Source organism: Moschus berezovskii, chromosome X, assembly GCF_049115385.1.
Source record: "Moschus berezovskii isolate FMDL1 chromosome X, NW_MosBer_1.0, whole genome shotgun sequence".
NCBI classification, from domain to species: Eukaryota; Metazoa; Chordata; class Mammalia; order Artiodactyla; family Moschidae; genus Moschus; species Moschus berezovskii.
The window spans coordinates 55,673,626-55,697,788 of NC_142488.1; the positions used below are offsets into that span (position 1 = coordinate 55,673,626).

At 39.7% G+C, this 24,163-nt stretch overlaps 1 protein-coding gene and 2 pseudogenes across 3 annotated transcripts in view; 1 reads left to right on the forward strand and 2 right to left on the reverse strand.

Moving 5' to 3' along the window:
- Positions 1–24,163, reverse strand: part of LOC129563893 (protein fem-1 homolog A-like) — a 247,313-nt pseudogene that overhangs the window by 74,826 nt on the left and 148,324 nt on the right.
- Positions 1–24,163, forward strand: part of ZNF81 (zinc finger protein 81) — a 134,412-nt gene that overhangs the window by 5,009 nt on the left and 105,240 nt on the right. For all 3 annotated transcript variants that reach the window (XR_016036963.1, XM_055393778.2, XM_055393777.2), the window contains one exon: positions 1,524–1,769. Coding sequence is in view for 2 of the 3 variants with exons in the window: in XM_055393778.2 (XP_055249753.2) it covers positions 1,698–1,769 (72 nt within the window). In the remaining variant the exon portion in view is untranslated. The remainder of the gene's footprint in view (positions 1–1,523; positions 1,770–24,163) is intronic.
- Positions 20,162–20,577, reverse strand: LOC148773321 (multifunctional methyltransferase subunit TRM112-like protein pseudogene; annotated as a pseudogene).

Genomic DNA, 24,163 nt, shown 5'->3' on the forward strand with positions numbered 1-24,163 from the left:
TATTCTGGACATTTCATGTATATGGAATCATAAATTATGTGGTCTTTTGTGACTGACTTCTTTCCCTTAAGATAATGATTTCAAGGTTCATTTATGTTATAGCATATATTGGTACTTCTTTTTTATTGACAAATAATATTTCATTGTATGCACACACCAAATTTTGTTTATCTGTTCACCAGTTGGTCGACGTTTAAGTGTTTTCCACTTTTTGGCTACTGTGAATAATACTGCTGCGAATATTTGTGCACAAGTTTTGGAGTGGACATGGGCTTTCATTTCTCATGGTAGATTCTAGGAGTAGAATTGCTGGGTCATATGATGACTCTATATGGGTAGCATTTTGAGGAACTGCCAACCTATTATTTACCCTTTCCCAACAAGGATGACTAAATCTGTAGTGCCAGGATTAGTTGATCACAATGAAATTGTACCTCAGCTTGGACAGGGAGACAACTTCCCCTCCTTAGTTCCCTCAACGGGAGAAACAGTTTTTACCCCTGGATGTTTTTGTGGTAATTAAAAATTTTAGTCCCAGACTGTTAGTAATTTCCTCATGGCATATATCTTCTGTCTTAAGAAACTTTACTTAACATTTTTTTTCCAAATTATAATCATGTTTTCAACATCTATTTAATAATCATGTTTATTTTGAGCCTCCCACATATAAGGTACCGTAATGTGAACTTTGAAGCCAGGTAGGCTGACTTCAATTTAACGTCACTAAACCTCTGTTTCTATATGCATGCTGCTGCTGCTAACTTGCTTCAGTCGTGTCTGACTCTGTGTGACCCCATAGACGGCAGCCCACCAGGCTCCTGTGTCCCTGGGATTTTCCAGACAAGAGCAGTGGAGTAGGTTGCCATTTCCTTCTCCAATGCATGCATGCATGCTAAGGCACTTCAGTCGTGTCTGACTCTGTGCGACCCCATGGACAGCAGCCCACCAGGCTCCTCCATCCACATGATTCTCTAGGCAAGAATACTTTAGTGGGTTGCCATTTCCTTCTCCTCTATATGCATACTGTGAAATAATAATAATTACAGCAGGACACAAATGATTGATGTGCACATTAAATAAGATACCTCCTTCTGCATATTACATGATTCCTTGTAATAACTGTACTTGCTAATATGAATTAAGTATTTATCTGGGCCAGTCTGTTGCTGAGTTCCTTAAAAACATCAACTCATTTAATTCTCACAGTCCCTTGAAATACATATTTTGATTTGTTTTGGGGAAAAGAAAACCTGAAGGAACATTTTCATATTCATGTAGCTAAAGGATGACAGAGCTAGAAATGAAGCTTTTGTTAATGTTAGTCTAAGTCTCATGATCACACTCATATTCCATTTTGATGAATGACTTGAATAGGTTGCTGTGAATAGGTTCAATAGGTTGAATAGGTTGATGTGACTGTCTACTCCATAGTATTCAGTGCCATGAACAATACTTTGGTGCTCTCAGGAAGCACTTGTGGGGTGAATGCAGAATAACTGACCACATGAACACTGTCTTTCCAGGTTTCTTGGAATCTCTGCTTAGCCCTTGGGACAGACCCTGTGGTGAAGGCTGCAGAATCTTCCATTTCCAGCATCAACAGCTGTGGTTAAGTCCACAGTGCCCAGCTGACCTTGGGTTCCTGGGAAGAGCAGAGTTGTCAGCAAGAGAACCTGGGGGTAAAGCCCAGCAGGAAGATGCCAGGCAATTGGAGTGCTGCTGGGCCGTCCCTGACCCTGACTACAGGGGAACGTGACAATTCCTGTGAGGTAAGGAGTAGGAAGAGGCACCTAGGGACAGAAATTCTTCAGAATGAAAGATAATATCTCATTATTTTAATTTGTATGACTTTTTTTTAATGAGGCAACATAATCAGGGGATTTTTATTGCTTATTTATTTATGTGAATTTCCTTCTGTCCATTGTTGATTTATTTCTATTAGCTTAAGGACTTTTACAGAGGTTTTTTGAAGAGTAAGGTTAATAACCTTTTATCATTCTTATATATTGGGTTGGCCAAAAAGTTTGTTTGGGGTTTTCTGTACAATGTTATGGAAAAAACCCAAATTAACTTTTTGGTTAACCCAATATTTCTGTGAATATTTTTTGCCACTTTGTAATTTGAAATTAGTTTCTACCCTATGAGTGACAAAAGGTGCCAAATAGTTCTCGAAGTTTTCTTAAAGCAATGACTCTTCCCTGCTTTGTTTCTCCCAGATTTCAGCTCCCTAGAAGCAAGCTCTCTTAAACTTTTTAATGGATTTCTTTTTAGTTTTGAACATTATCTATTGACTTTCCACTATGGAAGGTAGAGATTTAGCTTTTCCACACACCTCCACTCATATACACATTTGCCTCCTGGTGGCTCAGAGGTTAACGCGTCTGCCTCCAATGTGGGAGACCCGGGTTCGATCCCTGGGTTGGGAAGATCCCCTGGAGAAGGAAATGGTAACCCACTCCAGTATTCTTGCCTGGAGAATCCCATGGATGGAGAAGCCTGGTAGGCTTCAGTCCACGGGGTCGCAAAGAGTCGGACACGACTGAGCGACTGAACAGAACAGAACAGATAACTGTTCTGATTAGATCTATTGTGTTTATTATTGTGACTGTTTATAGTTGAGTCGTGTCGTATCCCTGCTTACTATTTCTTCACAACTTTTACTTTTCCCTGGAATTAACTGTTTTTTTAATGGATTGATCATTTCTTTGCTTTACTATATACGTATCAATAATTCAACTCCAAATTCTTTCTAGTTATTTAAATCTCCTCTCTGTATATTCAGGCATAGATGTTAAAGAATCTACCTGCAGTGTGAGACTCAGGTTCAATTCCTCGGTCAGGAAGATCCCCTGAAGCAAGGACTGGCAACGTACTCCAGTATTCTTGCCTTGAGAATCCCATGGACAGAGGGGCCGGTTGGGCTACAGTCCATGGGGTCGTAGAGTCGGACACACACATAGTGACATTACTTATAAATACTCATACCATGTTTACCATGAGCCCAACACTGTTAAACACACACTACATCTACTAACTCATCTTTGTTACAATCTGGCGAAGTAGGTGCCATTGTTATTCTCATTTTATATAAGGGGAAACTGTTGTTGTTTGTTGTTTAGTTGCTGAGTCGTATCCAACTCTTTGCAGCCCCATGGACTATAGCTCCCCAGGCTCCTCTGTCCATGAAATTTTCCAGGCAAGAATGCTGGAGTGGATTGCCATTTCCTTCTCCAAGGGGAAACTGGGGTTATAGAGAAAAACTATCTGGCCTAAGTTAACACAGCAAGTAAGAGTGGGGAGTGCTATCTCAATTCTGGGTTTTGGTGTCTTCTCTCTGCAAAAATCTCTCCTGGACCTTGTTGACTTGCTGAAGGCTGGTCTGGTTGCTCTCTCACCTTCACACACAGCTATGACTTTGGTGTCTTTTGTTTGCCATCTATCAGGAAATCCTTTTTACCTCTGTCTTGTATCAGATTCCCTTCCCTGAGAATCCTGCTTTTTTCCTTCCTGTTTCCTAGATCCTGTGTCTTCCTCTTTCTTGGTTTACCCCTTAATTTGGGGGTGGGGTCCATCCTTCAGTATATCCTTGAAAATGGATGCATGACAAGTGAACTTTACGAAGCTTTGCATATCTGAAAATGTCATGTAAAATGTATTTATATAATATATATAATTGTATAAATACATTTATAGAAATAAAAAAGTAATAAATACTGTGGAAATATGTTTATTTGACCCTGATAATAAGTTTATCTTTTAGGCTGAGTGTAGAATTCTAGGTTAGAAATCATATTTGTGTAGAATTTTACAAACCTGTTTGCAGTCTAGTCCTTTTCCCACTCATACACACATTTTTTTCTGCTTTTCAAAAGATCTCTTTTTTCAGTTGTTGATCATCCATATTTTAAATTCTTTGCTCTACTGATTTCCATTTCTTTCTATTTCACTCTCCTTCTTAAAAGTTTTTTTTAAAACTTTTATCTTCTGTGTCTCTCATTAATGCTGTTCTATATTTTTGGAAGATGGAGGGATACTCAAGACACTGGAATGGTATCTTGAGACTGAAAAATGAGGCAGGCAATTCCATATAATCAATGGATCAGTTTAATGTTATAGGTAACTTACTCGCAGGGTGGGATCAGGGGACCAGTGAACCAGAAGCATTCACAACTGCCTCCTACACAGCTGAGGGACAGTTGGGACAATTTCACAGTTAACTTAGGGTCTGGGGGGGGGTACGTGCTTGGAAACAGGAGGTGCATTCCTAAATCAAGATTTATGAATGGGCAGCTAGTCTTTTGGGTACTGGGAATACCTCAGTGAAGGTCTTCATTATTATTTAAAAGACTAATAGAGCCTAGAGGCCACAAGATCTAATGATCATTAAGCAATATCTGTTAACTCTCAATGCAAAGCCCTTGGTGACAGAGAAGAGACTTACTACACGGTACAGCCCTAGGCAGGGTCAGTGAGGAGGCCCAAGATAGCATCTATTATGTTAACAACTGTACATATGCTTTTTTATACATAATTTTATTTATTTATTTGTTTTAGCTGTGTTGGATCTTCATTGCTTCACGAGGGCTTTCTCTAGTTGCAGTGGGTGGGGGCTACTCTCTAGTTGTGGTGCTCGGGTTTGTCATTGCAGTGGCTTCTCTTGCTGTGGAGGAGGGGCTCTAGGGCACATGGGCTTCAGTAGCTGCAGTTCCTGGGCTCTAGAGCACAGGCTCAATAGTTGTGGCATACGGGTTTAATTGCTTTGTGGCATGTGGAATCTTCCTGGACCAGGGATTGAACCCATGTCTCCTGCAATGGTAGGTGAATTCTTTACCACTGAGCCACCAGGGAAGCCCATGTTTTTGTTTTAAATAGCTCTTTTTCTTTTCAGAATTTTTGTTTAGTATCTTATCACTCTTATATTAGTAATAGTTCTTAAATTTAATTTTTAAATGATAATATAGTCATATGGCTCAAAAATAAAAATTTTAAATATATATAAAATTTTAAAATATGAAAAGCTATATAAAGTCTAAATTCTCTTAGCTTTTTCCTATCTATTCACTTCTCTTTATTTTTTATTTTTATTTAGTTTTTGGCTGCACCATGGGGCATGTGGGATCTTAGTCCCCTGACCACGGATTGAACCCATGCCCCCTGCAGTGAAAGCATAGAGTCTTAACCACTGGACCACCAGGGAACTCGCTGTTCACCTCTCTTTAATACATATAACCAAGTTACTTTTCTCTGCATGAATTTCTTTATGTAAGTAAAAGCAGTCGAGAGCACACTGTTATTTTTTTCTTTTTTTAGTTCAGGAAAGGTATCCCACAAAACAAATTCTTATCAGTTTTTGATAATTTTAAATCTTTTGGTAAAATAGAATATGAGTTATAAACCATGCTGCCATGAACATTTTTGTTCATGTCATATATGTGTGTCAACCCTCTCTTGACTGTATACATAAGGATGGAGTTAGTGGGTCCTAGATTCAGCCTATCTTTTAAAAAAATTTTTTGTTGTGAAATATGTACAGAAAAGTGTGAAAAATAAACATGTACAGCTTAGTAATTTTTCACTATGTAGGTCTAGAAAATGTCCATAGTTAGCATTCCAGAATTCCCCTACTTCCAAAGGTAATTACTCTCCTGATTTTTATGATGACTTATTTCCATTGAAAAGAAAATCACAAGCCTCAGAGTGGAAGAAGAGACAGACAACAGAGGACTTGTACTCAGGATGTATAAAGAACAATAGAATAAGAAAAAGCAGATGACCCTGTAGTCAGAGAGGTTATTTGAATAGGTGTGTAACAAAGGAAGAAATCCAAATGGCTAGTAACACCTGAGATGGTACTCAGGGAAATGCAGGGAAATCAAGGAAATGCAAAAGTGGAACCACAATGTAATCCTACCATACCTCCACCAGAATGGCTAAAATTAAGAAGCTTGACAATGAAAACTGTTAGCAAGGATAAGGGTCTGTATCAGTAGCTCATATATTCATCTCAGTACATATAGTTGCTGATGTATTAGCTCATATCAGCAGTCCATAGATGGCTGGTGGGAGTGTAAACTGGTACAGTCTCTTTGGAAAACATTTTAGCTTTCTTCATCAAAGCATGTGTAGACCATATGAGGAAACTCTTCTAGAAAATACCCAAGAGAAATCCTTGGCTAATGTACCAGGTTGTTGTTCAGTCGCCCAGTCATGTCCAACTCTTTGACCTCAGGCATGAGGAGGCTCCTGGGCAAAGCACTGGCAATGTTCTGTTTCCAGACCAGAGTGGGAATTAGGTAGGTATTTGTCTTGAATAATTAGTTAGGCCAAATATTTATGTTGCATGAATTTTTGTGTGAATATTTTGTAAAAATCTTTTGAAAGAGAATACGTGCCCTCCAATTTTGACCTTAACCTCCCATATACCCTTTCCAAGGGCAGCTACAAGGACACACACACACACACACACACACACTGCTGTATCCATTTTTAAACTTCTAACACTTTTCTCATTTCTTAATAAATTTTAGTGATAATTAAATGTCAATAGATGTAAGAAGTTGCCTCATTCTTTTAAAGGTTGAATTTTATTCAGTTATATGGATATATCACAATATATCCAGTCCCCTGTTCCGTTCCGTCGCTCAGTCGTGTCCGACTCTTTGCGACCCCGTGGACTGTAGCCTACCAGGCTTCTCCATCCATGGGATTCTCCAGGTAGGAATACTGGAGTGGGTTACCGTTTCCTTCTCCAGGGGATCTTCCCGACCCAGGGATCGAACCTGGGTCTCCCGCATTGGAGACAGACACTTTAACCTCTGAGCCACCAGGGACATTTCCAGGCTTCCCTGGTGGCTCAGATGGTAATGAATCTGCCTGCAATGAGGGAGGCCTGGATTCCATCCCTGGGTTGGGAAGATCCCCTGGAAGAGGGCATGGCAACCCACTCCCGTATTCTTGCCTGGAGAATCCCCATGGATAGCAGAGCCTGGCGGGCTACAGTCCTTAGGGTCACAAAGGGTCAGACATGACTGAGCAAGTAAGCACAGCAAGATATTTCCAGCTTTTGCTATTACAAACAATACTGCAATGAAAATCCTTATTTCATCCATATATATGTGTATATATATATTTATATACACACATATATTTCATTTAACACAAAAGGGAATATATCTAAAGAGAAATTTCTGAAAATGGAATTCTTGGGACAAATGGTATATATATACGCATTTTCATTTTTGATTGATATAGCAAAATGACCTTTGTGGGTTTTTTCAATTGTATAAGAATGCTTGTTTTCAGCATACTCATGACAGAACAGCGTCTTCTCATATTTTTCTTTTTGGCCCATGTAATAGGTTAAAACATGATATCTTACTGCAAATCTAATTTGCATGTCTTGCATCATGACTGATGTTGAATACATGTAATTGTGCTTAAAGACCCATTTATATTATTTTTTCTAGGCTGATTTTAAATTTCCTTTGCCCATTTTTCTATTAGGTTGTCTCTATTTATATATTAAAGACAGTGGCTCTTTGTCTTTTATGTGTGTCCCAAATATTTTCCCTCAACTTCTCAATTGTCTTTTAAAAGAAAAATTCTGACATTTTCTCCATGCATTTCACAAAATTGTGCTTATCAATATTTTGTGTCCTCCAAGCTTTGTGCCATAAGTAGATGGCCTTCCCTATTGCTCATCTATATTTTTAAAAAGATTCCTGCATTTCCTTCTGTCTTTTTTTGTTGTTGTTGGTCATGCCATGTGGCATGCAGGATCTTAGTTCCCTGACCAGGGATCAAACCCGTGCTCCTTGAATCGAGAGCAGGGCGTCTTAACACCAGACTACCAGGAAAGTCCTGTGCATTTTCTTTTTAGTGCTTTCATGTCCTTGGTTTTGCTTTTACTTCTGTGACTATCAGGATTTTTGATGGTTGTTTTAAAGTCTTAGCTGGGGATCAGTCTTCATTTTCTTCAAGATGCTTACACATTTGTCCCATCACTATTTGTTGAATAACGTATAGTTTCCCCACAAACATGCAGCATTTTATCATATATAAACATTATAATATATAATTGTGTGTTTATTTATGAATCTTAATCTCTTCTGTTGATCTAATGGTCATAGTCTATATGATTCTAATTCCTTTGTATTTATAGTTTATTTTAATAAATAGGAACCGAACTGAACTGAACTGAAGTCTCTTGATAACTCTTCTTTTTCAGAAATTTACTGTTTCCTTGACTGTTTTGTTTTCCATACACAATTTATAGTCTGCTTACCAAATTTAAAAACAATCCTCTTGTTGTCAGTGAGTTTGTATTAAACTTGTATTTTAAGAGGGCCATTTGTCTCTTTATAATAATTCAGATTTATTACTAAAGTACAATGTATGTCTATATTTTCTTCAAGTAATCTTTGCATTCTTGATTAGTGTGATAAAGTTGATTTCAAGTATATTTTTGACATCAGTGCTTGTTTCTGTTATCTAAATGAAAAATTACAATGTAAATGTATATGAATGTGTATCATTACAAATTGGAACTAAAATGAGGAGGTACACATAAGAGGTAGTTGGAGAGTGAGTAAAAGGAAAAATGAAGAAACCTATGGTTCTCTTATTCTTGTTCAGGAGAATATACATAGACCTTATTAGAGAAACATTATATACAGTTATGGTTCCCTTTCTTCCACATCCTCTCCAGCATTTATTATTTGTAGATTTTTTGATGATGGCCGTTCTGACAGTGTGAGGTGATTCCTCATTGTAGTTTTGATTTGCATTTCTCTAATATTTAGTGATGTTGAGCATCTTTTCATGTGCCTGTTGGCCATCTGTATGTCTTCTTTGGAGAAATGTCTATTTAAGTCTTCTGCCTATTTTTGTTTGGGCTGTTTGTTTTTTGGTTACTGAGTTGTATGAGCTGTCTGGATATTTTGGAAATTAAGCCCTTGATGGTCACATCATTTGTAAATATGTAAGGGAGACAAATGCCTAATCTCAGTTAATCATTCATGAGACAGATAATGGGGAGTTAAAGGGTCTGTGTCTGGCCTTGTCCACAAATTCAGGCACAAGGAGAAAGCTCTGCATTTGGCCTTGTCACAGGTAAACAAGGGAGTCATTTCCAAGTTGTATGGGGTCATGGGAAAGAGTGGACAGCCAGACTTACCTAAGTCATGTGGGAACAATGGTTCTTTGTGGTAAGTCATTTCTCAAAAAGGAACACAGATGAGGGGTGAGGATTTGTTGACTGTCACTGTTTTCGGGGTTTAGGTGAGGTTCAGCATTGTCACAGGTTGTCAATTCTGTTTGAAAACTTGAGTCTAGTCCTAGATGTCCATGCCACCAAACACATGGCATTCTTCTGCCCCATAGAATTGCTGAGCAGTGGCTAATGGAAATGGTTCAGGAAGACATTTGGAAGTGTTCACAGGTGTTCTGAGTGTTCGATGCAGGAGCTGGAGCCCTCCCCGCTGTTTGTGACAGACTTCTTAGCAAGATAAAGAGGAATGATGATAATATCCTAGTCGTAGGTATTGGAAGACCTGACAGTCAGTTAAATTTAAGGCTCTTGCAATTTGGGGGAGATGTGCCAGGGCATTCTTCTTTGTGAGGAAGGCTCCAGGGGGTAGTTCTGAAAGGCAAAGATCATTAATGCCTTTCACTTTCCTGTGCTTCTGAGGTCTAAGGTATTTCCTCTTCAGGTTCTGTGTTGTTGCTGGTCTTCTACTGACACAAAATCATTAAGGTCCATTCTGCTGCTGCTGCTGCTAAGTCACTTCAGTCGTGTCCGACTCTGTGCGACCCCACAGACGGCAGCCCACCAGGCTCCGCAAGGTCCATTCTAGTAGCTATAAATTCACCTTACCCCCCAATTATCTCCTACTACTTACCAGACCTTTTATCTGAATGGATCATGTACAAGGGAGACAAGGACATTTTTCATGAATTCACAGAGATCCGTTAGGTTGTGTACTTTGGCCTGTGTGGGTCACTGTAGGGGGACATAGTAAGCAGTGTACTGAACTAAGTAGTAATTAGCCTTTTGATCTAGGACAGTGTCCATCCAATGAGAGAGTACAGGTAGCTGAACCAGAATTAAATTTCAATCTCTCAGGCTCCCCCACTGCTGGCTGGGCTGCCATCCAGAGGGTTAGCAGCCAGGTTGGTTTAGGTTACTCGGTGAAAGAAAGATTATACCCAGGATGTTCAACAGAGGATCCCACATTGTCAAAATATGTCCCTATAACCCCTGATATTAATTAATTATCCAGGGAGAAGCTGAAAAAAAGCTGATTCCTTTCCAGCCATATTCATTGACCCAACTGCTATAATAGGGTGTATGAACCAGAAGCAGGTAAGGGTGGTAGACTCTGAAATCCTTTGGAGTCCATTTAAAAATTTTTTTAAACATATAAATTTTATTTTTCCAGTGATCATTATTATTGCAAAAAGTGCTTAATAATACATAGAAAGTAAAAGCCTCTTTGTAATCTCATCCTGGAGAGTCTGCCAGAGAATTATCTGAAATTTTCCAGGAAATGTTTGGTTGATTCTTTTTGTGATATTAGAGGTTATTAGCCTGATCCATTCTTTATTAGGTTCCTCATTAGTTTTTTATCTGATTGATTTTTATCATTGCCTAGATCATTAATTCACTAGGAGTTACAAAATGGTGATGTTCTAATTCTGTCATTCCTTCTGGATTTATTGGCTGGAATGTTTCTATAAAGAAGAACTTTCTCTCATCAACTAGCTGTATTTTCCGTTTTTCTTTAACTGATAAAAAGCTCAAGGGGCTTGCCCCCAGCCAGGCTCTGGGTTTATGGATGCTGAACTTCCTCCTGTGTTCCCCTTAACAGGAACCCACTGAATCAGAGCTCTATTCTGGACTATGTTGTAGCACTGGCATTTGTACTGTGTTGTTTTTATGCATTTCTAGTATCCCCTAAGGCAGCATTTAGTCACACTGAACTGTCTGGGCTGCCATATTTTCTCCTGAGGGTACCAATTATTGTTTTTAGGGCCCCTACTACATAGGCTTGATTGATCAGTTCCTAACTTGAGTCCATTTTTGAGGAGGCCGTTCCAGTGCTTGACCATACCAGATGCCAGTGGATGGTCGTGAGTGTGGAAGTCCATCAGACACCTTGACAATCAGCCTATCATTACATGACTTTTGCAGTAAAAAGCATACCACATTCAGGCTGCAAATAAATAGTCCAGGATGCTGAATACCTGACACTGATTAATTCTAAGAGCTACAGTGGAGTGGCTAGAGTCAGCTGAGCAGACTGAAATAGCAACACTTCAACCTGAAAAAATATCAACAGTTGCATGCAACAGCATACAGTGAAATCCCTGAGAACGGGTTCTTGAAATGCGATGCTGTGAGCCAGGAGCAGACAGGCCCACAATTCATGCAATGTACTCTTCATCATCCCAACAGACCATTTTTTAGAAGGAGTCACAGTTTGCCCGGCCATGGTAACTTCTACATCAGAAAGATGCAGACATAGTCTTGTAATTTGTGCCCAGTCTGTGATGATGGATGTGTTTGTTGCCATGTCCACGTGATGATGGATGCAGAAAAGCAATAGCAGTGATCTGGGTCCTGAAAGCTCCATCAGCAGTATGATTCTAGTTCGTGGCATCAGAGAATGGATCCACAGCATGCCGGATAGCATCCTATACTAGCAGAGAATGTGCCACAGCATGCCGGATAGCATCCTATACTAGCCCATTGGTTTGGGCCACTCAAAGGACATTGCGGTTTAGCAAATATGAAGGATCTAGTAGAATTTGCAGGCAAGGCACATACTGTCTCCTTTTCCCAAAGAGCCCAGGATGGTGCTGGACTTCCTTTTATGGCATAGGGTTAAAAGAGGTAGAAGGTTTTCTTTGACTGCAAGAGGAATAGAGCATCATGAATCCATCCAGAGGTCCCAGACACTTTATTTGCATTTTGTCAGGGTTTACCAGCCACCTCTGATGTGGCAAAGGCATGATAATACTATGGGTGGAGCCACTGAGACTAAGGCTTCTGACTGGCTAACCAAGACTTCATCTAGTGAAAAGTTTGGACAGTGGAGGGTAAAGGCAGTCTTGTTAAAGTCTGACCCGCTCACTGGTGGTGCTCTCATTACCCCTGGGAGAGCACTGCCAACATATATGGAAGGTCTTGCCATGTGAATGCCGATTGGTCTTGGTGCTTGGTGTGAAGAACTGTGAAAGGGTGGAGATTTTAAGCTAACAAGCTGGTGTGCCACAGTTTCAAGTATGTTGACAGAGACCATGAGACTCCTGAGTCAGTGATGGGATACTTTATAGTCGCAGAAAAATCAGTAGCCATAGTCAGCATGTTTGCATTTTAGGGGGAAAAAAAAAGCTCTTGGCAACCCATGAAATCTCTGCAGATATAAAATAGAAAGAAAATGGTTTTGTTATTGAATAAGCATCAAAGCGGGGCTTGCTGGGTAGCTCAACTGGTAAAGAATCCACCTGCAATGCAACAGACCCCAGTTCGATTCCTGGGTGGGGAAGTTCCCCTAGAGAAGCTACAGGCTACCCACTCCATAATTCTTAGGTTTCCCTGGTGGCTCAGATGGTAAAGAATCCACCTGCAATATGGGAGACCTGGGTTCGATCCCTAAGTTGGGAAGATCCCCTGGAGGAGGGCATTGCATCTCACTCCAGTATTCTTGCCTGGAGATTCCCCATGGACAGAGGAGCCTAGTGGGCTGCAGCCCATGGGGTCACAAAGAGTCGGACACGACTGAGATACTAAACACAGCACAGCACACAAGCATCAAAGCAGACCGCAGTGTGCATCACAAGCAGTTAGCTAAAGAGATTGCAAAGACAGATGGAAATCTCATTCATCCTTTTCTGTGACAGAGCATATAGAGTCCATTACATGCTGGTTTTCAAGACACATGATAATTTATCAAGTCCTCATGCAAGAGGACTTAACAGGACAATTTGTCATACATTCTTTTGTAGTTCATCCTAAGTTCAGCTGATAATGGGAGTGGCTATCTGTGCTAGTTAATTGCCTTTATCCAAAGGCAAAATTGAACTTCTTTTTTTTCTATGACAATCAGACAGTTCCAGCTTAGAGCCAGGCACCTAGGATAAGGTAACAGAGAGATATAGTACCATCTTCCTTAATGGTTATATGTCAGTGAGGTGGCCCTTAAGAAAACCCTTAAGAAAATCCCAGGTCCTTAAGAAAAACATTCCTGGGTTATAATGCTGACAAAAGGCTTATTTAACCATTTAAAAGATTTACATATATTTTGATATACGTGTAAGTGGCAGAGGAAGCATTTACAAATACCAGTTTTCTCAAGCAAATACTCTAAGGAAAAGGAGAAGATCTCTTTCAGTAACAGGGAAAATTCCATTTTTAAAATTCTTGCACTTTCCCTTTTATAATAACAGCTGCTGCTGCTGCTTCTAAGTCACTTCAGTTGTGTCTGACTCTGTGCGACCCCATAGACGGCAGCCCAGCAGGCTTCCCCATCCCTGGGATTCTCCAGGCAAGAACACTGGAGTGGGTTGCCATTTCCTTCTCCAATACGTGAAAGTGAAAGTGAAGTTGCTCAGTCGTGTCCAACTAGTAGCGACCCCATGGACTGTAGCCCACCAGGCTCCTCTGTCCATGGGATTTTCTAGGCAAGAGTACTGGAGTGGCTTGCCATAGCAGCACACTTTTCTAATTATCTCCATTGTAATTTCTACCTTTGTCTGGGCAGTGTGTGGCCACCTAAATATCTAGCAAGTCCATATAATAGCAAAATAAAACAGTTGGGAAAATCACCATAGGATGAATTTTAAAAGTCAGTGCAGCCTTCAGAATGGGAGAAAATAATAGCAAATGAAGCAACTGACAAAGAATTAATCTCAAAAATATACAAGCAGCTCCTACAACTCAATTCCAGAAAAATAAACGATCCAATCAAAAAATGGGCCAAAGAACTAAACAGACATTGCTCCAAAGAAGACATACAGATGGCTAACAAACACATGAAAAGATGCTCAACATCACTCATTATCAGAGAAATGCAAATCAAAACCACAATGAGGTACCATCTCATGCCGGTCAGAATGGCTGCTATCCAAAAGTCTACAAGCAATAAATGCTGGAGAGGGTGCTGAGAAAAAGGAACCCTCTTATACTGCTGGTGGGAATGCAAACTAGGACAGCCACTATGGAGAACAGTGTGGAGATTCCTTAAAAAACTGGAAATAGAACTGCCATACGACCCAGCAATCCCACTGCTGGGCATACACACCGAGGAAACCAGAATTGAAAGAGACACGTGTATCCCAATGTTCTTCACAGCACTGTTTACAATAGCCAGGACATGGAAGCAACCTAGATGTGCATCGGCAGAAGAATGGATAAGAAAGCTGTAGTACATATACACAGTGGAATATTACTCAGCAGTTAAAAGAATACATTTGAATCAGTTCTAATGAGGTGGATGAAACTGGAGCCTATTATACAGAGTGAAGTAAGCCAGAAAGAAAGACATCAATACAGTATACTAACGCATATATATGGAATTTAGAAAGATGGTAATGATGACCCTATATGCGAGACAGCAAAAGAGACACAAATGTATAGAACAGTTTTTTGGACTCTGTGGGAGAGGGTGAGGGTGGGATGATTTGAGAGGGTAGCAATGAAACGTGTATATTATATGTGAAGCAGATCACCGGTCCAGGTTCCATGCATGAGACAGGGTGCTCAGGGCTGGTGCACTGGGATGACCCTGGGTGATGGATGGGGAGGGAGTTGGGAGGGGGATTCTGGATGGGGAACACATGTGTGCCCGTGGCTGATTCATGTCGACGTTTGGCAAAAACCATTACAGTATTGTAAAGTAATTAGCCTCCAATTAAAATAAATAAATTTTAAAAGGGAAAAACAAGAGAGACCATTTACCTTTCTCAGATTGAAAATAGTTGAAAAACCAGAGAGAAAGTTTACCTTTCTAAGGCATCTTTGCACCTCCTGATACCTCTCTTCCAACAGCTACAAGGATCAGAAACATGTTCTCTTCTGACAGCACAAATATGTCTACTGTTTGAAGGGACCTCTGCTACGATAGCTTATGGTACAATACTGTCTGTCCACTCCTATCTTTGTTAACTAGGGTTTTTGTTTACGGATATTGCAGGTGTCAACTAGGTGTAAGAAGAAAGCCATATAATAAAGTTTACATCGGGGAGGGGGGGATAAAAAGTCAGTGCAAGGAACCTACTCTATAGCACAGGGAGCTCAGCTCGGTGCTCTGTGATGACCTAGATGGATGGGATTGGGGGAGGGGTGTGGAAGCGAGGTCCAAAAGGAAGGGGATGTATGTATACATATAGCTGATTCAGTTTGTTGTACAGAGGAAACTAATACAACATTGTAAAGCAACTGTACCGCAATTTTTTTAAAAGTGCAATATACATGTTGGAGGAAAAAACCTTTAAATATGTCTTACCAGTGGTTATAGCACATTCTTGATTAACAATTGAGAAGAAGTTCTCTTACTCATATGTTACTTTTATAAATTGTTATGTTATCTTTGTTGCTTGCTCTTTCAAATGATTACTTATTTAAGTACTACTTCGTAGTTCCTAAGGAAATGGCAACCCACTCCAGTATTCTTGCCTGGAAAATTCCATGGACAGAGGAGCATGGCAGACTACAGTCCATGGGGTCACAAAGAGTGGGACATGACTGAACAACTAAAAAAAATAACAGAACAAAACTTATGAAGTCTTACCCAATCCAAGCCCAAGGAGTAGCTCTCTGGAGACCTGATAATTAATTTTTAATTGAGTTTTTTCTTATAAGGTCCAATGAATTTCTCCTGAGTTCTTATCTTTCAATAATTAGCATCACACATACATAATTGAGTGATGCAGTAATGGTTCCATCTCCCCAGATAATGTTTCCCAGATGCAAAACACAAAGACACCCATAGTCATTTCTAGTATATTATTATGAAACACTCTTTGAAGGGTACAGATTGAACTTCCAGTGCTTAATATATTTGGCTTTAATTATTTTGGTGCTTCCCTTGTGGCTCAGCTGGTAAAGAATCCTCCTGCAAAACCTGGGTTCGATCCCTGGGTTGGGAAGATCCCTTGCAGAAGGGAAAGGCTACCCACTCCAGTATTCTGGCCTAGAGATTCTATGGACTGCATAGTCCATGGGATCGCAAAGAGTTGGACATGACTGAGTCACTTTCACTTTCACTTAATTATTTTAAGTCTTGAGGAAAAACCCAGCCTCTGAGCCATTGCTTGCATTAGTCCAAATCAGTAATAGGCATGCAAATCTCCATGAATAATTGGCATCTTTTTTTGTTTATCTGTACCAGGACTGGAGAGAATGTGCATCCTAAAATTAATTCAGTGTCATAAGACCTATCCTCTGCAATTGCTAGCTATAAATGCTAGATTTCTGTTTGTCTATTAATTAGATGATTTCACACTATTCTTCTATCCCTACTGGTAAAGCCATAGTCTAACACTAATTCACTGCGTGTTTGTTTATTTGAATATGAACAGTGCTGTAATTCTGAACTAGTGATTCTATTCTGGAGTTATTTGATAACTAACTGCTTCTGGACTGTCCAGTTGAGTGGCTCTGAGACCTATATGGTGATTTTTGCTCTATTATTACATCATTCCAAACAGTCCAGTTCCCATATGTTCTCAGTTTTTATTTGACTTGAGTTTCCATGGCTTTTAAACATTTTGCATGACATGATTCCATCCAGTTTGCAGTTGTATTATGTGCTTTTTTAATTATTCCAAAACACTAAGTTTATTATTCAGAGTCTCACTATCAAAAGAGTTAGCTATACTTGTGCCTGTTCCTGTTTCTTCCAAGATTGTATTCTAATAAGCCTCCTTTTGCTCTTGTACAGCCCCAAACAGGTCCCTTACACAGACTTCATAATGAGAGAGCTCAAGCGATACATGCCTGGTTTTGAAGACTGGTATTAGCCTCAGATATATTAAGAGAAACTATCCACCAATAATCCTGGGGGGCTATTAAAATAGGCTCAGGGCATTGTCGTGTTCCATATGTAGTAGGGAGATCTCTTTTTTATATATGTGTATGTCTATGGGGTCACACAGAGTCGGACACGACTGAAGTGACTTAGCAGCAGCAGCAGCATGTGTATATATATATATATATATATATAGGTCTGTTGATAGGTTTCTCACCAGTTTGGATGAGGTAAGTAGCTCTAGGAGTAAAGAACCCACCTGCCAAGGCAGGAGACACAAGAGACGTGGGTTCCATCCCTGAGTCAGGAAGATCCCCTGGAGGAGGGCATGCAACCACTCCAGTATTCTTGCCTGGAGAATCCCATGAACAGAGGAACCTGGTGGGCTACAGTCCATAGGGTAGCATAGAGTCAGACACAACGAAGAGACTTAACACACACAAGCAGTTTACTGTGACTGTCTTTACAGCTATCAGTAGTTTTATTGAACCAAATTCCTACAGTGGTAAAAATGAGAGAGCAGCAGTTCTCTTTAATTGTAGTATAGTTAAGAGAATTCTTCTATAAAGATCCTTCCAATCAAAGTAGTTAGCAAAACATTTTTTGTGTCAAATTTAGGGCTGGAGTATCTTGATTCATATTAGTTACTTTGCTTTGATATTATAAAAAATTACTCATGAAGCTGGTTCCACCTTTACTCTGCCAATAATTGGGTTGTTTTAAATTTTAAGTCCAGATCATGTCTGTTCTAGGAATATAGTATGGAATTGATCAGAAATATGGGGCTTCCCTTGTGGCTCAGCTGGTAAAGAATCTGGCTGCAATCCAGGAGACCTGGGTTCGATCCCTGGGTTGGGAAGATCCCCTGGAAAAGGGGAAGGCTACCCACTCCAGTATTCTGACCTGGAGAATTCCATGGACTGTATAGTCCATGGGGTTGTATTTGTGGAGACCATTACATGGAACATAGAAAAAAAAGCAGTGTAATATATGTTTTCTAGTAAAATCTGATTCTTAGGTAATTGAAATAACCCTCCTATGACAAGGACAGCAAGGCAGTCTATGAGAATAGTAATGTCTGCTTGTAGAGGATGAAAAAAACTAATTTTCTTTCTATTCCTCTAAGTTATTGGCTAAGAGCCCTTTAACAAAAGACAAATTAATATGAGAAAACAATTTTATTAACTTATATGTCTCAAGTATATATGGGCAATACCCAGGGAACAATGAGTAGTAACTCAAAGCTTGCTCATGTAGCATCTTTAACAAAGAACAGTAGATTTATGGGGAAATGACCAGACAAAAGAAAGCAGTTTTAATCTTCCAAGGGCAGCATATTGTGGGAAGGTAAATATATGGGAGGAGACTAATGGTAGATAAAGGCTAGTTAATAAAGTTTGTTATGTAGGTGCCATCTCCAGGCTGAAAGGATCTAAAGTTGCCTCCCATGATTAACTTTTGTCCTCCTGGTAGAGAAGAGAAGAGAGACATTGTTGAAAATTTATATCTTTAAAAAATGTTTATTGTAGTATAGTTGATTTACAATGTTATGTTAGTTTCTACTGTACAGCAAAGTGAATCTGTTATACATATACATATACCCATTCTTTTGAAAATTCTTTTTCCATATAAGTCATTACAGAATGTTGAGTAGAGTTCCCTGTGCTATTCAGTAGGTCCTTATTACTTATTTATTTTCTAAATAAATAGTAGTGTATATATATGAGTCCCAGTCTCCCATGAAAATTTTTATCTTGCTTTTAGGCAAATGGGAGGGCAGGGAACTTTTCTTGTACCTGCTTCTTCTCAACTGTATTCAGCTCAAAATAATCCTTATGCCAAAATGGCGTACTGCTACCTTTCAACCTCTTTTCAGTTGAGCTCAACACCGTATCAGTCACTCTAGAAAACTTAAATTTCAAGTCCTTTGTGGGAGCAACAGTCCAGTCCTCCTGAGATGCTGGCTTCACAGGAAAAGCATGGATACAATTTTTTTTTAACTTGGATAGCCTATGTGGGGAATGAGCACTTGGAAAGGTTTCTCCCAGTGTGGGGACAGCCTGTCTTTTCCTGGGACACTTTTATGTAGATGAGATCTCCTTTTTGATAGATGTGGCAGACTTTTTCCAGGGGTTCCTTCCAGGTTCTTATAACTTTTATGTCTCAGAGTTTCTGAGGAAGAGAGAAACCCTGTTAAGACCTGAGTGTGATTATGGGAAGATTCAATAAAATTAGGCACAGGACATGGTCTCAGACCAAAATTCATAGGCCTGCTATTTATAAGTTCAAAGAGAATGATTTCATGCTTGCTGGCAAGGGTGCTCTAATTTCTAATAAGCTAGTGGTAAAGCTGTAGGCCTTTTTACCCTAATTGGTTGCTGAATCTTGGCCAGTAAGTTTCTTCAGAGTTCGATTCATTTGTTGTATTAATACATGTCCACAGGATTAAGAATGATAGGGTATATGATAGCTTATAGAAATCTGCAAACATTTTATAATTCCTGAACAACAGTGGCAATAAAGTGACTTTCTGTCTGATTCAATATGCCTGATATTCCCAAGGTGTAAATTATATTTATTAAGAGAACCTTTACCATTGCCCGAGCATTGTCTTTTTGAAGAAAGGAAAACTTCAGGCCATTCTGACATTATACACACCATAAGTCGACAAAACTTCTTACCTTCTGCCAACATCACTTCTATGAAATCCAACTACTAGCAGTTCTTATTGGCTAAGTTGCTTGCGGAAAACTTCTGGTGCTTACCATGGAAGTAGCCTGTACAGAATTCTGCTGACAGATAGCACATCTCTTTAATACGATTTGAGTAAGTTCATCTTTTTGATAGTTGTGGAGAGTCTTGTGCCTTTAAAATTGCTCTTAACTGATTTTGTTGATGACACAATGATACCAGCCAAGTATACAGATCATGGAATAGGAATTATATTGTTAGGTACTTTCCATAGTATAGTCAAACTTCTTTCTAGCCTTTTTCTTAACCTATTTGTTCATTTCCTTTTAGAAAGCATATTATTATTATTTTGGTTTTGAACCTTTAATGAGAAAAAAATATAATACTAAGTCAAAAACACTGTGTCACTGGGTCAAGGGTTAGGGATACACAGGATAGGACTAGCAAACAAGATATGTGTAAACAAAGATACACACAATCATAGAGTGAAAAACTGATGCCTCATCACTCAGCAGCATATTGGGGATCCCACGGCTAATGGGGAATAGACGTCCTGACTCTGGGCATTGCAGGGTGCCCTCCAACATCTCCACCTCCAGCAACACGTGGTGCATATTTCTCAGAAATTCCTCGTTATGCTCATATCCCTATATCGGCTCTTTAAGTACCTTGGTCAGATGCAGGGTGTCGACAACCTCCAGAAGCGCTGCCCATTCCACTTGGGTATCATATGCACTATAAAGTCAGGGTTGAACTCCACAGGGTTGATACAGACCTTGGTGGCCTGGAGACGTAGGGGGAAGCCACGGGGCCCCACCCCCTGCACATGCAAGCTCAGCAGGTCAGAAGACATATTATTTAAAACAGAATGAAAGTTTCTTGTTGTATTAGAAGTTCGGCTTCTCAGTTGAATTGGCTATGTTTTAACAGTGACTTTTGCAGCTCTGTCAGCAAAATCATTGCCTTTAGAAATTTGGTCTGCCCTATGTGGGCTCTACAGTGGATTACTAATGTCTGAACAGGAAGCTCTGAAGGTGCTAATTACTTAGATATTGATTTTCCATGAGATATTTTAGTTCCCACTGAAGTCAAGAATCCCCCCCCCTTTTTTTATAATTTGTCTGTTTACACAACAGACACCAAACACATTTACTATCAGTATGTAGGCTCTCTTTGGGTCTTGAACCAAGATTTGCAGCCCTAAAGCTGTTATTAACCTGGCTGTTCAGTTCAGTTCAGTTGCTCAGTGATGTCCGACTCTTTGCGACCCCATGAATCACAGCACGCTAGGCCTCTCCCTGTCCATCACCAACTCACGGAGTTCACCCAAACCCATGTCCATTGTGTCGGTGATGCCATCCAACTATCTCACCCTCTGTCGTCCCCTTCTCCTCCTGCCCTCAATCTTTCCTAGCATCAGGGTCTTTTCAAATGAGTCAGCTCTCCGCATCAGGTGGCCGAAGTATTGGAGTTTCAGCTTCAACATCAGTTCCTCCAATGAACACCCAGGACTGATCTCTTTTAGAATGGACTGGTTGGATGTCTTTGCAGTCCAAGGGACTCTCAAGAGTCTTCTCCAACACCACAGTTCAAAAGCATCAATTCTTCGGTGCTCAGCTTTCTTTATAGTCCAACTCTCACATCCATACGTGACTACTGGAAAAACCATAGCCTTGACTAGATGGACCTTTGTGGGCAAAGTAATGTCTCTGATTTTGAATATGCTGTCTAGGTTGGTCATAACTTTCCTTCCAAGGAGCAAGCGTCTTTTAATTTCATGGCTGCAATCAGCATTTGCAGTGATGCTGGAGCCCAGAAAAATAAAGTCAGTCACTGTTTCCCCATCACTTCATGGCAAATATATATATATATATATATATATATATATATACACACACTCAGTTGCTTCAGTCATGTCCGACTCTTTGTGACCCCATGGACTGTAACAGGCCAGACTTCTCTGTCCATTGGGATTCTCCAGGCAAGAATACCGGACTGGGTTGCCACTCCTTACTCCAGGGGATCTTCCCAATTCAGGGATCAAACCCATGTCTTACATCTTCTGCATTGGCAAGCGGGTTCTTTACAACTAGCGCCACCCAGGAAGCGTATATATCACATCTTGTCTATGTAGTCCTCATTTTTAGTAAAGAATAACTATTACTGCATGAACACAGTGAATTGCCGAAATTTCAATTATATGTTCTTCTACATAATGTTCTTTTATATTAGCTATTTAGTAACAGGCATACTGTGTTTTATACCACTAGGATTAAAACTCATTAAGGACTACGCTGGTTGCACAGTGGATAAGAATCCACTTTTCAACACAGGGGACACAGGTTTGATCCCTGGTCTAGAAAGATTCCCAAAGTAGGATAGGGGAGTGTTTGGATCTGAGATATACAGAGTTCTGGAATATTTATAGTGCCACAGTGGTGCCCTCAGTATATGGCATGGGAGCAGGAGAGAAATTATCTCCTAAGATACAATTATGGGAGAGGGTGATAATTCAGGATGGAACAGTCCCCTTCTGAGATATACCACTGCAGAAATGGGGAAGTCAGGAAGGTTCATAAGGTACCAAAGGTAAGATAGTATTAGAGAAGAATGGGGAGGTGTTACTAGAGTGGTCATGAGGGAGTTCAGTATGTTTCTCATTCAGTCCGTACAGAAGGTTTCCCTCCAGTATGAACATTCAGGTGTACAGTGAGGGGTGACTTCTGTGTAAAGATTTTCCCACAGTCACTGCATTCATAAGATTTTTCACCAGTATGAATCCTCTGATGTGTCATCAAGACTGACTTGTAATGAAGGCCCTTCCACATTCAGTATAAACATAAGCTCTTTGTCCAGTCCGAGTCTTCTGGTGTATAAGGAGGTTTGATCTTTTGGTGAAGACCTTCCCACATCTTGTGCAGGGATGGGTTTTTTCCCTGTGTGAGTTTTGCTATGCTCATGTAGTTGTGATTTGGAAGGGAAAGATGTCCCATAGTCACTGCATTCATATGGTTCCTCTCCACTATGAATTCTTTGATGTGCAACCAAGTATGTTTTTGGGATAAAAGCCTGCCTACATTCAGTGCATATGCAGGGTTTCTCTCCTGAATGAATTCTCTGATGCAACCTCACTATTGATCGATGAGTGAAAGTCTCATCACAGTCATTGCATTCATAGGGGTTTTTCCACAGAATGACTAATCAGGTGGACAAAGAGGTGTGGCTTCTGAGTGAAGACCTTTCCACATTCACTGCATACAAAGGCTATCTTCCCAGTAAGAAATTTTCAGTGAGGAATGTGTTCTTGTTTCTGGCTGAGGGCTTTCCCACACTGATTAGGTTCACAGAATTTCTCATTTAGATGAGAATTGACATGGTATAGAAAGAAGAATAAGTAAAGTGGACTGCAAAGAATAATCTTCTGAAGGTTTTCCTATGTTACTTATATTAGAACTTGTAAGTTTAAGGTCTACTTCAAGCATTCCCAAATGAATCACATTTAAGGGGTTGTTCTTATGAACTAACTATGGGATCATGTAAGTTGTTTGTCCAGTGTACTTGCATTCACAATCTCTATACTTGTTCAATGTGTTCTTATTGATGAAAGCAACATGACACGGAGGTCTATTTTGGTTTTCCTTATATTTATATGGTCATCATATTGTCACAGTTTTTTTGTATAAAATAAGTAATTTTTTAATTAAAAGAAACAATGAGTAATTGCTCCTGAATTCATCCAGTTTCTCATCATGAAATGAAGCTTTTACGGTAGTTATCGAGTGTATGATTTCAATGCCATGTTTCTCTCTTAAGAGGAAAAGGAGGCAAAATTCAAATTTAAAACAGTTAGCCATATATAGAGGAGTTACATGCAACTGATCCAGGCTGGACACAGGCAAACCAGATGATGACGATGACGATGACAGTAAACACTCATGTGGTTCTTACTACATGCTATGTACTTAAATAGCTTTTAGAACATGCCAGGCACTGTTCTAAGTGACACGGAAGTATGTACACACATACAAACTCATTTAATTCTCCCAGAAACCATACGAGCTAGATACTATTATACCTATTTTTAAAAGAGGAAACTAAAGCCCAGAACAGGTATATAATATTCCCAAGATGACATGCGTCATATGCAGGAGAGATTAAAACAAGACAGCATGTCTCCACTTACATAGATGAACTGGTACCCATTTAATTTTTCCAGCAGCTCATCTTTACTCTAAGTAATGTACCAACTCAGCTGGAAGCGGAAATCACTGATGCTTTGTACAGAAGATGAAATACAATAGGTTTGTAATATCAAATAGAATGAATAAGTTATGCTATTATCCCATTATAGCAAATTTTAAAATACTGAGCCTGATCAGATCATGAAATCCAGTTTGTTTTTTTCTTTTGGTTAGGCTAAAATAGTGAAATCTATAACTTTG